Source organism: Musca domestica, unplaced genomic scaffold (genome assembly GCF_030504385.1).
Source record: "Musca domestica strain aabys unplaced genomic scaffold, Musca_domestica.polishedcontigs.V.1.1 31, whole genome shotgun sequence".
Taxonomy (NCBI): domain Eukaryota; kingdom Metazoa; phylum Arthropoda; class Insecta; order Diptera; family Muscidae; genus Musca; species Musca domestica.
This window is the reverse complement of record NW_026712309.1, coordinates 3,640,125-3,654,163: the sequence shown is the minus strand read 5'-3', so window position 1 is coordinate 3,654,163 and position 14,039 is coordinate 3,640,125. Positions and strand designations below refer to the sequence as shown.

Genomic DNA, 14,039 nt, shown 5'->3' with positions numbered 1-14,039 from the left:
ATATCAAAACAATACCAACACATCCTGTTTTTCTTTATGTTTTTCAATTATTTTTTTAAATATTTTTTTTGCATCGAAATTTTGTTGTTTTTTTTTAGTATTCATATATTAATTCTAAAATTGAGTCTCATTTTGAATTATAATACCCAACATCCAAGGTTTACAATTTATTTTATTGAGAATTTTTATAAAAACGTTATAAGTGTAGAGAGTTTTTGCTACTCTTGCTTTAGTGAGTAACTCTGTGCGACAAAATTAATTTTTTTTAATAATTATTGGGAAAATTCTGCGCATTTTGAAAATAGAGCTAAAAAGAAAGACTCGTGTAAGGGCGTTTTGAAAGTTTAATTCGCAAAGTGGGGGGCAACTTCCTCCTCCTCCATACTTCTGGAAATTTTCGGATTAAGATTTCTCGGAATCCGTTTATTTTAGGTATATCGTATCTTCGGCACTTTAACGTACTAGAAATGTTTTGGTGGAAAATTTTAACCCCCAAACGAGTCAACAAAGGACGATCCCTCTAAGCAGTATCGTAGCCAGTCAAAATATTCTACAATATTATTGGTCATGAAATTCTACTGTGGGTCGTATAAGACGTCAAAAATCTAAATTTTGCAACCAACTTCAGACTGCTGTCATTTGAAAGCCTCGCGTCCGACCGCTGTTAAAATTATTCCAGTGACAGCTCATTATTTTGTTTACCAGCGTAAAAAAGCATTTTGGTGCGAAGTTTCTAAAAAAAAAAGTTATTCGTGATAGAATTTAAGCGTGATAATGTGATTTCTTTATATTTGGATGGAAAATCATAAGTGGCTATCGTTAGAGCACTCCAGCATTTAAAGGTGAATAAGTCTTTTGTGTCTCGTACCATCGCTCGTTACCGTGATACTGGTAGCATAGCCCGACGTCAAGGAAGTGCACGGAAGAAAACAGCAACATCAGCAGAAATGCTTCGAAAAGTAAAGAAGCGACTTGATCGAAACATGACCGCGTCGCAGTGGCCGAAAAATGGCTCGTGAGCGGAACACATCGCAATATTCCATTCGGAAAATACTGAAAAATTAGCTAGGCGGTAAAGTCATTGAAATTCCGAAAAGTGCAAGAACTTAAACCGCAATGGAAAAAAATAGACTCAAAAGAGCTAAAGAGTTACTTCGCTTTGACGAAAGTTGTGAACTGCCGAATTTGGTTTTCTCCGATGAGAAAACATTCGTTGTCCAGCAGTTTGTAGACAAACAAAATGATCGTGTTTATTTGCCAAAGAGGTCAGCTGAAAATGTGCACCTTCGGTTGGCCACCAGAACTCCAGTGATGGTGTTGGCCGCCATAACAGCCGATGGTCGCCCTCCGCTCGTATTAATCAACCGTGGCATCAGAATAAATGCAGAATATTATTCTGGAGGGTGTATTAAAGCCTTGGACACGCATACCTTGGACATTCCAACAGGACTCAGCACGTGCCAACCAAGAATGGTTACAAAATGAGGTTCCTCGCTTCATTTCCAGCGCACAATGGCCACCAAAATCGACATTTTTTTGCTTTCATTTTATAAAATTTAAAAAAAGTGGAAATTATGGCGTTTGACTTTGTTGCAGTTTTTTTCTCACCCTGTATATACCTAAAACGAACCGATGCCGAGGAATCTTAATCCAATAATTTCCAAAAGTGTCGAAAAGGGAAAACTTGCGTTCACCATTTACTTTGTGATGTAAACTGCCCAAACGCCGATAAATGGGTCTTCTATTTTTTGTTCCACTTTCAAAATCAGCTGGATTTTTCCCATAATTATTGAAAAGATTGAAAATTGAATGCAATGTATGAAATATATCAATTGTTTTCCATAATTGCCTTAAATCTCTAATTTTATCTAAATTTTAGAAATATTTGCTTAAATTCCTCTCAAAGTTCTAAAAGACAAAAATTAGTTATCAACTGAGAAATTTAAAGTTAAAATAATTAAAATTTTAATAAAAAAAAATTCAAATTTGGCAAACAGTTCAAAGCCTTAGGAAGCCCCCTTTAACTGATTTCATCAATCGATAAAAAAAAAATATTTTATATTTTGAGAATTATTATTTTATTTTTCCATAATTGTCTCAAATCTCCTATTTTATTTATGTTTTAATATAATAAATATTTTTTAAATTACTCCCAAATTTCTAAAAGAGAAAAATTAGTTTTCATATGGGAGAGTTACAAAAGTCTTTTTTACATTCCTAAAATTCTTAAAATTTGTAATTAAAAAAAATTCAAAATTCGAAAACAGATGAAAACTTTTAGGAAAACCTCTTTAACTGCTTACATCAATAGATCAAAAATACTTTTTTTTGAGAAGTTGGGAGAAGGAGTACTCCTAAAAATTAAATTAAATATAAAAGATATATATTTTTTAACTATTTTCATTCCCGCCTGGAAAAATCACCTTTTCCAGAATTTCTATGCATTTGGCTAATGATGATTTTTACAAATTAAAGAGCTTCTTAACACTCCTCAACTTTATTCCCACAATTATCATTAACCAAAGCCAAAAACAAATCTCAAAACTACTCTTCTCCTTCCCACCCTTCGACATTAGAAGATTCATTCATTCACAACAAATGAACCTTTTAAACTTCAAGTTTGTTTTCCAACTCGATTCAAAATCTCATGCAATTTTCTTCATGATTTTCAAGAATTTCTCACCATGACTGCTTCTTCAGTTCACTGACTTTTTATTGCACTTTGTAAAACAAAAAGAAAAACTTTATCTAAATATGAGCATCAAGACACAAAAAAATTATTTATAAATTCCATTGCGTGTTGTGTTAATTACAATGCAACTTTTTATTCGCAAATGGAAGGCAAGAAAATTAAGTTGGCAATTTCCACTTTTGCTGTTTTTCTTCCACTCGAACTGATAAATTAATTTTCTTTGTTCTTATTTTAATAAAAAAATATTTAATAATTCCCATGACGTGTGTGTGTGGAGATGAGTGAGAAAATTCTTTTAATTACATCATTGGGTATTAGGATGGAGAGGAATTAAGGACGGAATGTTCTTGAAAAGTCAACGGTTTGAAGGAAAAATCCTCAATATATTCCAAATCAAAAAAAAAAAAAAAAAAAAAATAAAGACAAAAAGTCTTCGCAATATATCTGACAAAAGTCCGCAGAATATTTTTGTTAAACAAATTAACCCTCAGTTGAATCATTAAATGGGTCTTTTAGGTCCATTTCTTCAAAATACGTATCTCATATTTTTTGTTTGCTTAACTTTCATATATTTATTTTAACAATAACTCCCCTCCACCCATCTCACATTCTGCCTTATAGTTGTACAACAATTTTACGAGTCGGAGGTAAACAATGAATATGTCATTCGAGGCAATGCGGCGGTTCTGAAATGTTCCATACCCTCGTTTGTGGCCGATTTTGTGCAAGTTATATCGTGGCAGGATGAAAGTGGCGAACTATATGCCACCTTGGATGAACAACAGGGCACGGGTACAACGGAAATATATTCACTGATCTTAAACAATTTAATGTTACTTTCTTGGTTAGCTCTACAAAATCCCAGACCCACAAATTTCCTATCCCCGAAAAAAAATATATTTTCCAAAACATTTTCAATTTTATTTTTGCTTTGCTTTGTTTTTCTTTATTCTCTAGTTGTGAATCAATATTATGAAGCCGAAGTTGTCTCCGAATATGTTATCAAAGGCAATACAGCGGTATTGAAATGTACAATACCCTCATTTGTGGCCGATTTTGTTAAAGTCGAAGCCTGGCTCTCGAGCGAAGGCTCTGAATATTTACCCAGTGAAGATTTTGGTTAGAGTTTTGAAGACATATTTCTTTAAAGTATTTTTAAAGTTGTATTTGAAGATTTCCAACCTTGACATCCTTTTGTATCCCCTGTTTATCTTTTATTAAGTTTTCTATTTTATTTTTTATTTACCTCTTACACATTTTATATTCTAGTGGTCAACCAATTCTATGGTGCCGATATTTTGATGGAATATGTCATTAAGGGCAATTCGGCTGTATTGAAATGTTCGATACCCTCATTTGTTGCCGATTTTGTTAAAGTCGAATCGTGGATCGATGAAGAGGGCACCGAATTGACACATTCCGATAATTATGGTTTGTTTACATTTTGAGAGAGAATTTTGAAAGTTTTTTGCAATTTTTGAAAATAGATTTTTTCTACTTCTTCTTCTGCTTGGATGTAAAATAAAATGTTGGGGGATTTTTTTCTCGGTGTTAAAAGTTATATTTTTTCTATTCCCATTTTGAATCCTATCCAATGTACAGAAATTTTTTTTAAGATTTTTTATTAACTTTTATATATTTTAGCGTTAAAATTTAAGAGTCATTCGGATATGTTAAAAATTTTTATTGGTAATCTTCGTTGGGTTTTTCGAAAGACCCACTGCAGTGGTTGACTGATATTCTTTATGTTAGCTATATGACGACATGATTTTCCTAACTGTTACTGCCTAAGAGATGTATTTCCTCAGCTCTGGAGAAATCGACGCTACTTTGTACTAGCAGGCTTTGATCAATACTTGTCCTTCTTGGGTTGCAAGGTGGTCCCTTTTTATACCATATCTTTGCGTACCCTGAGAACTCGATAATTTCAAATTATATGTTTAAACCGGGAGGTACTTGTACAGTTTTACGTTGGGCGCCATTTATTATGTTTTCATATTTTTTGGGTTCCTTTTTTTGTTATCAAAGGCAATGCGGCAGTAATGCATTTAAAGGCGCCACCTTTAAGTGATTTCGGAAGACCTTCGAAATTCCTGAGAACAGTTTGAAGCCATGCACTTTATACCTTTTAATACACTGTGAACTCAATAATTTCAAATTATAGGTCTAAATCGGGTGGTACTTGCAATGTGTTACGTTGGGCGCCACTATTTTATGTCTTAGTTGTGTTTCGAAATTTTGTTTAATTTTTTTCTGGAAATTGAAATTAATTTTTTACAAAATTTTCCATTGCTTCCTGTGATCTGTGTTTTCATCGGAGGAATTCAGGGGATTTTTTTAGATTGATTGATTTTGATGATTTTCATACCTTATGAACTGAATCATTTACACAACATATCGAAATTGGGATGCGCATTAACTATGTTATGCTGGGCGCCACTTTATTATGTCTTCATGGCTTTCATGTTTTTATTCCATATTGTGAACAAAATAATTTTAAAAATATATAAAAATTCGAAGTTATCTTCAATATGTTACGTTGGGCGCCACTTTATATATCTTCGTGGATTTGAAATATTTTCTCTTTTCGCCATCATTTTTTTATTTCTGTTTTATAAAAACAATTTCCCCTGCTTAATTTTTTGAAATTTAAACGAATTTATTTTTTTTTATGAAAAGTTTCCCTTGCTTCCAGTGTTCAATTAACGTTGTGAAGCCGGAATGATGAGCGAATATGATATCTAAGGCAATTCGGCAGTATTGCCTTCATAGGGCGCCACCTGTATGTCAATTCGGGATACCTTCTACATTTGAAGTTATATTTCATCCATACTATACCTTTTCATACTTTGTGGACTCAAACGTTTTAGACAATATGTAAAAGTTGGGAGGCGCATTTCTTGTGTTACGTTGGGCGCCACTTAATTATTTCCTCGTGGTTTTCTAATATTTTTTCATTTTTGTAACATTTCTTCTTAAATCTGGAAATTATTTAGACATTATTTTTTAAAAACTTGCTTCCAGTTGTCAATCAATTTTATGAAGCCGAAATCATGACCGAATATGTCATCAAAGGCAATGCGGCGGTATTGAAATGTTCCATACCCTCATTTGTTGCCGATTTCGTAAGGGTAGAATCGTGGATAGATGAAGAGGGCGAAGTTTTGTCGTTTTCCGATAATTATGGTTCGAAATAAATCCATTTTAAAGTTAAAAAATTGTAGATTTGATTAAAAACGTTTCCCACTACCCTCTCCCTGATTTTGATTTTGATTTATTTTTTTTTTTAACTTTTTCAAAAATAAATTTTATTTTTAATTTCTATTTGCTGCATTCTTTTTTGCAAAACTATTTTTAGTGGTCTCCCAATTCTATATCACCGAGGCCGAAAACGAATATGTCATCAAGGGCAATTCGGCTGTTATGAAGTGTAAAATACCCTCGTTTGTGGCCGATTTTGTACACATCGAGGCCTGGGTTGATGAGGAGGGTGTTGAGCTCTGGCGTAATAACTCAACACAGGCATATGGTACTTATTTTGAAGCCATAAAAAAAGTTGAAACGAAATTTAGATATAGCTTAGAGTTTTTTATTCGTGAAGGGGGAATGTGTTTGTCCTGAAAACTTTATCCCAAAAAATCCTAGTTTTTTCTAAAATTGTCTTCATTTTCGTATCTTTTGGTTTGAAAGTTAATTTTAAAGAGAAAAAATACAAAAATTAATTAAAAAGGTGGAAATCAAATTGAAAAAAAATTATAATTTTAATTTCTCCTTAAATCTGCAAGGGAAATTATCAAGAATAGCATTTTCGCTTGAGATTTCCTCACAGAAATTAAAACTTAAATTTCTCAGTGCCAAAATTTGAAACTTGGGTAGAATCCCAAGAAGAGTTCCCTTAAAAATATCTTTGGGTTTTTACTCCTTTTCTTCTCTGTAAAAACTTGAGTGGAATCTAAGAGAGAGTTCTCTTTGAAATATATTTTTATTTGCAGTCCTTTTTAAACATCAGTTTTTGCTCTCCAAATCAAAGGTACTCTTTAGCCGAGCATTAATTTCTTGACTTCAAAACATTTTCTCTTTCCTTTCTTTGAAACAAAACACTAAAGTTGTCATTCAAACCTATGAATCGGAGGCCGACAATGAATATGTCATACGCGGCAATTCGGTGGTTATGAAATGTGAAATACCCTCCTATGTGGCAGATTTTGTGTTTGTCGATCTCTGGATGGATTCCGAGGGAAATAATTATTATCCAAATAGTGAAGAGACTGGTAGGAGAAAATTGTCAAAATATCGATTTTTTTACAATTTGCTAGGCATGCTGACCCCCAAACGAAGATGGAATCCTCTCCCTTAAATTTAATGTTTCAAATGGTTTTCATTTCTTTTTTTTTTCATTTCCTCTTCAGTTGTCCATCAGTTCTATCAGACCCGTGTCATTGATGAGTTTGTTTTGCGTGGCAATTCGGCCATTTTGAAATGTGCAGTGCCATCGTTTGTGGCCGATTTCATAGAGGTTGAGTCATGGGTCGATGAGGAGGGTATGGAAATCTTTAAACCCTCCAAAGATGATAATTTGGGTAACATTTTCTTTCAAACTTTGCAGATTTGTGTTGTGAAAAAACAAAACAGATCCCACAATCCTTTCAAAATCCTTGGGCCCATACTAAAAAAATTCCCTGATTTGAGAAGTCTATGTTAACTCCTTTTTTCCTCTCTCTCTGATTTTCCAGTTGTTAAACAATTTTTCGAATCCCAAGTCTATGATGAGTATGTCATCAAGGGCAATGCAGCCATTTTCAAATGTCAGACTCCCTCCTTTGTGGCTGACCATTTAGAGGTCACCGATTGGCTGGATACCGATGGTGGTGTTTATACCAAAAACGAAACGGGTATTACAATCTGCGATTCAATAAAATTTCCCGTAGTTTTAGTAACAAAATTGGAGGGGGTATTTTTTAAGTTTTCCTTAAACCTTTTCTTTTGATTTCCTTTAATTTTTTGGTTATCTATTTATCTCTCTTGAAATTTGTTTTATTTTTCTACCTTAGTTGTACCCCAATCCTATACGGTTAATGTCATGGACGAAGCTGTGCTTCGTGGCAATAGTGCCATTTTGAAATGTCACATACCCAGCTTTGTGGCTGATTTTATACAAGTTGCCTCGTGGCTAGAAGACGAGGAAAGGGAAATATTACCCACCTCCAAGCAGGACATACAGAGTGGTAAATAGCAAATATTTATGTCAATGTGTTCAAATCCTCTCTTTCTCACTTTCAACTCAAAACATGTTCCTTGAGATCATTTCTTTCCAAATAAAAAAAAAACAAATCCTTTTTGAGGTCGTTTTCAGTTTCCAGTTTCGGCAAAACAATAATATGGGTATTCATGGTTAAAGTTTAGGTTCAGTTAATTTAGGTTTCATTCATTTCGATTTCCTTTTTTATTTTCAAAATTACGTTTTTTTGTTTCTTTTCTTCATTTCCTTTTCATTTGTTTCTTTTAAAATTTCCCATTCCCAACTATATCCCATGATCCCACACATTCCATAGGCCATTCCTGGCCTACCCCTATCACCAAGAGAAAAATCCCCCTTCATGTTTGTTAGTAGTGGTAGTAGTAGTAGTTTTCGTTACTTTTTTGTATATATTTTTGTAAATATTTGTGTAAAAAGTGCTTTAATTGTCGTCTAAAACATATAACAAAATTTAATAAAAATTATAACCTGATTTATTAATTTGTAAAAATTAAAGCATTTTTTATTCAATTGCATGTCATTTTTTATGTAAATATATTTTATATTAGAATAATGTTTAAAGGATGTTGAACTAAAATTTGTAAATAAACATCCTTTGAACATTAATAAAAATAGGAAGAAAATCTGAAAACTTGTATAGAAATAAAGATCACAGTTTCATAAAAAAGGAATTAAAACTCGGAAAAAATAATTAATAATTAATAACTTTAAATTATGTGTTGGATTTATTTAGAAAGCGTTAATTTCAAAACGAAACTGACAACTTTGCAATGTTTGCTGTTTGTTTTTATTATCATGATTTCATTTCGGCGAAAAAGTGTTGCCTAGTTCACGAGCAATGTAGTTCAATGGAACGATTCACTGTAAAGAGGGAATGAACTAGTTCGGTCACAATCATTCATAGCGAAGCTCATGCATCGACAAATTTCGATTGAAATGGATTTTATTTGCCTATGCACATATTCATTTCGATTGACATTTGTTCGATATAAAATGTGTAAAGTTGGCACTAGGAAATAGATCAGCCAGGGACCCGGCAAATTAAATAATTAAATAACAACAAATAAAAATTGTTGTTATTAAAATAATTAAATAACAAGAAAATATTCAAAGAATGACTGAACTATATGCATCTGAGAAACGATGGAAAATCAATGGAACTATCAGCGAGTCTTAGTTAAATAGCGAACGACTGAACTAAACAAAAGAACTAGAGATTAGTTCATTGACACGATGAATCTTGGCTTTAAATTACATTCCGTATTGATTCAAAAAGTGGTATTTTCAAATCGAAGCTAACAGCTTACAACGTTTTCTAGTTACTACCATGATGATTTCAAATCGGCAAAAAATGGAAATAATGGAACTGAAAACTGTTCACAAACGGCTTAGTTCAATTGACCGACTCATTTAGAAGAACAGCTGAAGTAAGTGAGTCAAAGAGATCCCTTTTGATTATATTTGGAGTGAGGAAAATTCTAATGATCCAAACCGTCTGAACTTAACTGAAATAGGGAGCCGGCGAACTAAGATAACGAACGTAAATAGTGAATAGCACATCCAGATGAGCACTCCAAAGCGATGTATGGACTAAAAGACGGAACTAGTTCACCAAATGAATGGTCCAAAATAATGAACTAGTTGATCGAAAATTACTAAACAAGAAATGGAAATAAGCTCTTTTGACTGAACTAGTTCATAGTTCGCTATTTGGGTCAATAATTCGAATCAAAATCGTTCTCCACAAAAAGCGACCGTAGTTTAGCCGAGGAAGAGCATTCTAATAAAAGAAAAACAGTGTCTTACAAAAGCGGCAAAAGATTAGACTAACAGAAATACTAGTTCATTTAAATAGTGGATTAAAAAAAATAAATTAATTAAAAACAAGCTTAACAAAAAATGTGTATTTGAAAGACGAGAAACTAATTTTTTGACTCATATGTGTTGAAGTTTATACCAGAGTTGAAAAGTCCATTTTATTTCTCTGAGCGATCCATTACGTTTAGCTCTGAACTAGTTCACTATATATTTCAATCGTTCTCTGAGACTAAATCTTTATATAACAAAATACAGCGACCGTAAAGAACCGATAAAAAATTATAAAAAAAAAAGTTTCAAAAAAATGGGCTAAAATAATGAACTAGTTAATTTTAAAGAGCTTGAGAGAAAAGAAGTGTCATTTAAAAGACAAAAAACGAATCTTTTAACTCATATTTGTTGGAGTTTATATTCGAGTTGGAAGATCTACTTTATTTTACCGGGCGATCCATTTAATTCAGTTCTATTAACTGAACTAGTTCATAGTTCACAATCTAGTTCAGTCGTTCGAATTGAAATAGTTATCCGAGACATAATCGTTATATAATCACAAAATACAACTGCGCTTGATATAAACCATAAGCAAACTAACTATGAACTAATGTAGAAGATGTAATAAAAGAAAGGCTGTGTCTCACTTATAAGTTAATGAATAAAATTATAACTAGATTCGCAATAATTCCATCACTGATCATAATTCCGTGATCTAGAATGAGATAAACTGAACTAGTTTGCAATGCATTTGTAATGCATCGTTCAATTGGACTATTTCGTTTGTGAACCATACAACTCCAGTTGCCAACTCGTACAAATCGTAATATTTATGTTATGGTAATCTTGAAAAAAGTTAGGATTTATTATAAATTGCATATATCAATTATTATAAGTGCTAGCATATCGCCAAAATTATATCATTAAATGTGAAGCTGTATTATCAATATCTTTTTGCTGGAATGTAATCATGATTGATGTATTGTAAATCATATTGTTTAAACAGACAAACTTTTCAACGAAAATCTTCATCTCTGGTAAAATGAAGAATAAATGAACCCAACCAGCATACAAAAGACTTTTAAAACGTAATGGGATCATAATATTTTATTGCGAGTTAAATGAAAGCATAGTAAAACTCGTACACTGAACTGATCTATTTTTCTCGTTCATAACCTCAAGTTGGACTATATGAAGTTCCTTTACTTCATTTAGTTTGTCCCTTAATATTTAGATGCCAATTTTCTTTAAATTTCATCGTTCATTTTGAATTTCATGGTTCTTTTTGGTTCACAGTTTCAGAGGAACTAGTTAGATAAACAAAATAACATATCCTTTCAAAATCTGTTGCACTTATAATCTCTCTTTGAGAGTTGAATAAAAGTAAAGTTAAGCAATCTCGTTTACTAAACAGTTTCTTTATCGTTTGGGAGCTATAGTTCCTCCACTTCATTTAGTTTCCCACTACATTCAGTTCTCTTGAGTTTATGATCGTTCCATTTGAATTAGATCGAACTTTTTTGATTCACAGTTCCAAATGAACTAGTTTTTCAATAAACAAAATAAGTGTATGTTCTCGAGCGAAAAAAAAAACTTCCAAAACATTAAAAATTTTAAAATTAAAACATTTATAAAAATTGCAAAAGTAGGAGATTCTTTCAGGTACTAGAACACACCAAAAATTCAATAGAATATCTATCAAAGTTTGTATTTTTGTAAATAGAGTTAATTGCAACCTGTTTCCTATCTCTACGGAAATCAGAGAGCTTAACAAAGCTTATAAAACAGAGCGATGTTGAGTAAAATTAAAATAACTTGAAATTATATTATATCATTAATTATTTTATTGTATTATATATTATTAATTATTACATATATTTTATTAATTATGTTTAGGAAAATACCGAAATGAAGGTAAACAACAAGGTGAACTGGATCCAGTTCCCATGTGAATTGTTACATTAAACTAGTTCGTTCCGAAATGACACAAATCTAAACAAGCACATTTTCGGTTTTGTGCTGTTAAATATAAAAAAAATATTTATAAATTGACATAATTTGCTTTAAAACAATATTTATCTATACAAATATTCAGATTTTCTTCTTTAAACTTTTCTATTAATATTTATATGCATGTTTATTTTTAATTGCTTGCTTATAATTACTAACATTGCGTAAACAAAAAACACTGTACAAAAATGACACTAAAATGCCACAATATTTACTAAATCTTGTAAATATGGTTTTGTAAAAATAATGTAAAAATTTAACAAAAAATTAAAAGAAAGTGTTTTTTGTTATTGCAAAGTAAAATAACAAAAGAAATATGAAGAATATATTTTAATACAGAAAGATAAAACTTAAAATTGCAAAACATATTAACATTCCAAAATTAGCTACATATTTTCTTAAATCACATTAAACTATATAAAAATAAATTTATGTTTTATTTTTAAATTTAATATTTCAACTTAAAGATTTCATATTTTCAGAGTTAAACACTTTTCCAAAAACTTTTTGTACTATAATTAGTATATATAAATATAAAATGATAATAAATGTATAAAACATAAAAAAATAATATTCTTCATATTTCTTTCAGTTAAACGGTAGTGGTTATTTTGTTACATGTTATTTGTACTTAAGGCTCTTGAATATTGTTTATTAATTTTGAATTTTTTTCTCTCACCTTCTTTTTCAAAATCTTTTGAAAATCTCAATATCATAAACTCATACCAAAAGATGGCAAATATTTGGTCTTGCCCTCTGGAGAATTGCACATTCGCGAAGTTGGTCCCGAAGATGGTTACAAGAGTTATCAATGCCGCACCAAACACAGATTAACCGGCGAAACCAGATTGAGTGCCACCAAGGGACGTTTGGTGATTACAGGTAAGTTGGCCAGATTTTTCTTAACTATATATTAATCTGTATTCAAGTATTAGTTATGGTATTTATTATGAAAAATTAAATATAAGAAAAACAAATCGAAAATAATGGGGAAAATATTAAAAAAAAAATAATATGAATGCAGAAATTGTTAAAAAGTATGCATTTAATTAAATATAAATTGTAAACAATATATTTGATAATAATTTAATTGCACATTTTCGCCAAAAGCAAAATTAAACTCGTAAACACTGGCCTTTGGGAAGAAATACTCATGTATATGTAAATATTGTTGCTGAAATGACAATTCTCAAGGTCCAACCGGTAACTTTCTTTAAAAAAATGATGTGCATCTGGGCATAACCATCTCCCAAAACTTTCCACGCCTGTTCTAAAATACAAATACATATGTACATGAATATACAATTTCCTTACAAAAAGGACCTTACAAATTTCCAAATTCTTCCAGACATTCACAGATTCCGAGTGATTCTTATACCCTTGTCAGTTCCCAGCAGTGAGTCGATGCATCTACCCGTATACTTCTACCATGGGTCTCTTGGATATCTTCTTCAGTGGTTTCGGCTTTCTCTCTCTCTCATTCAGAGAGGTGAAATTACGACTGCTTAGCGAAGTGGTAATCTATGTCTCGTATTTCTCAGTTTGTCTTCGCTTTCAGATTTCGGTTTAAATATAATTCGTTTGAAATGAAATATTAATATCACAAAAACTATAAATTATAAAAATGTTTAATATTTTATAAAATTTTAATAACGATTTGTTTTTCTTATATTATAACGAAATGGAAATATTTTAAAAGTATTTGAAGTTCAATATTAAAAATTTTGTTCATTGTTTCAAAATTATTGTTATTTTTAGAATCCAAATTTTATTCTTTAGATTATTCAACGAAATAAAACAGATTTGAGTTGGGAGTACATAAAAGTATTTTTTAACTGGCTTAACTCATCGGCGGTCTTCTTCATAAAAGAGCAAAAGTGTTTTAGGTTGATTTAGTTCAATTTCGACCTACAATTTACACTTGCCCACCTTACGATTCTTTGTTCTTGTACAAAGAAGCCATCCGATGACTTAAGTCAGTTAAAAAGGTGTTTTATGTATTCTCATCTTTATAGTTCCCTCAAAAACCTTTTGAAATATTTCCATTTAAGAGGAAGAAAAGTGTTTTGACTGAAAATAAAAACAAAATCATTTTCATGAACATTTATATATTTCTCGTCAAAATACTTTTCTTTTACAAAAATAAAAACGACATTTTCAAATAATAATAACACATTTTTTTTTTAATTTATTTTTATATAATTGCAAAATTTTTATACAAATTAGAAAATGTCGTTTTTCAAACATCATTCAAAAGGGGAAATGTTTTTG

General features: G+C 31.2%; 1 protein-coding gene across 1 annotated transcript in view; it reads left to right on the top strand.

Annotated features, from left to right (window-relative positions):
- Positions 1-14,039, top strand: part of LOC101901133 (cell adhesion molecule Dscam2) — a 213,160-nt gene that overhangs the window by 51,799 nt on the left and 147,322 nt on the right. Inside the window, exons 3-4 of the mRNA XM_020035151.2 lie at positions 7,744-7,917; positions 12,501-12,650. Of these exons, the coding sequence (XP_019890710.1) occupies positions 7,744-7,917; positions 12,501-12,650 (324 nt within the window). The remainder of the gene's footprint in view (positions 1-7,743; positions 7,918-12,500; positions 12,651-14,039) is intronic.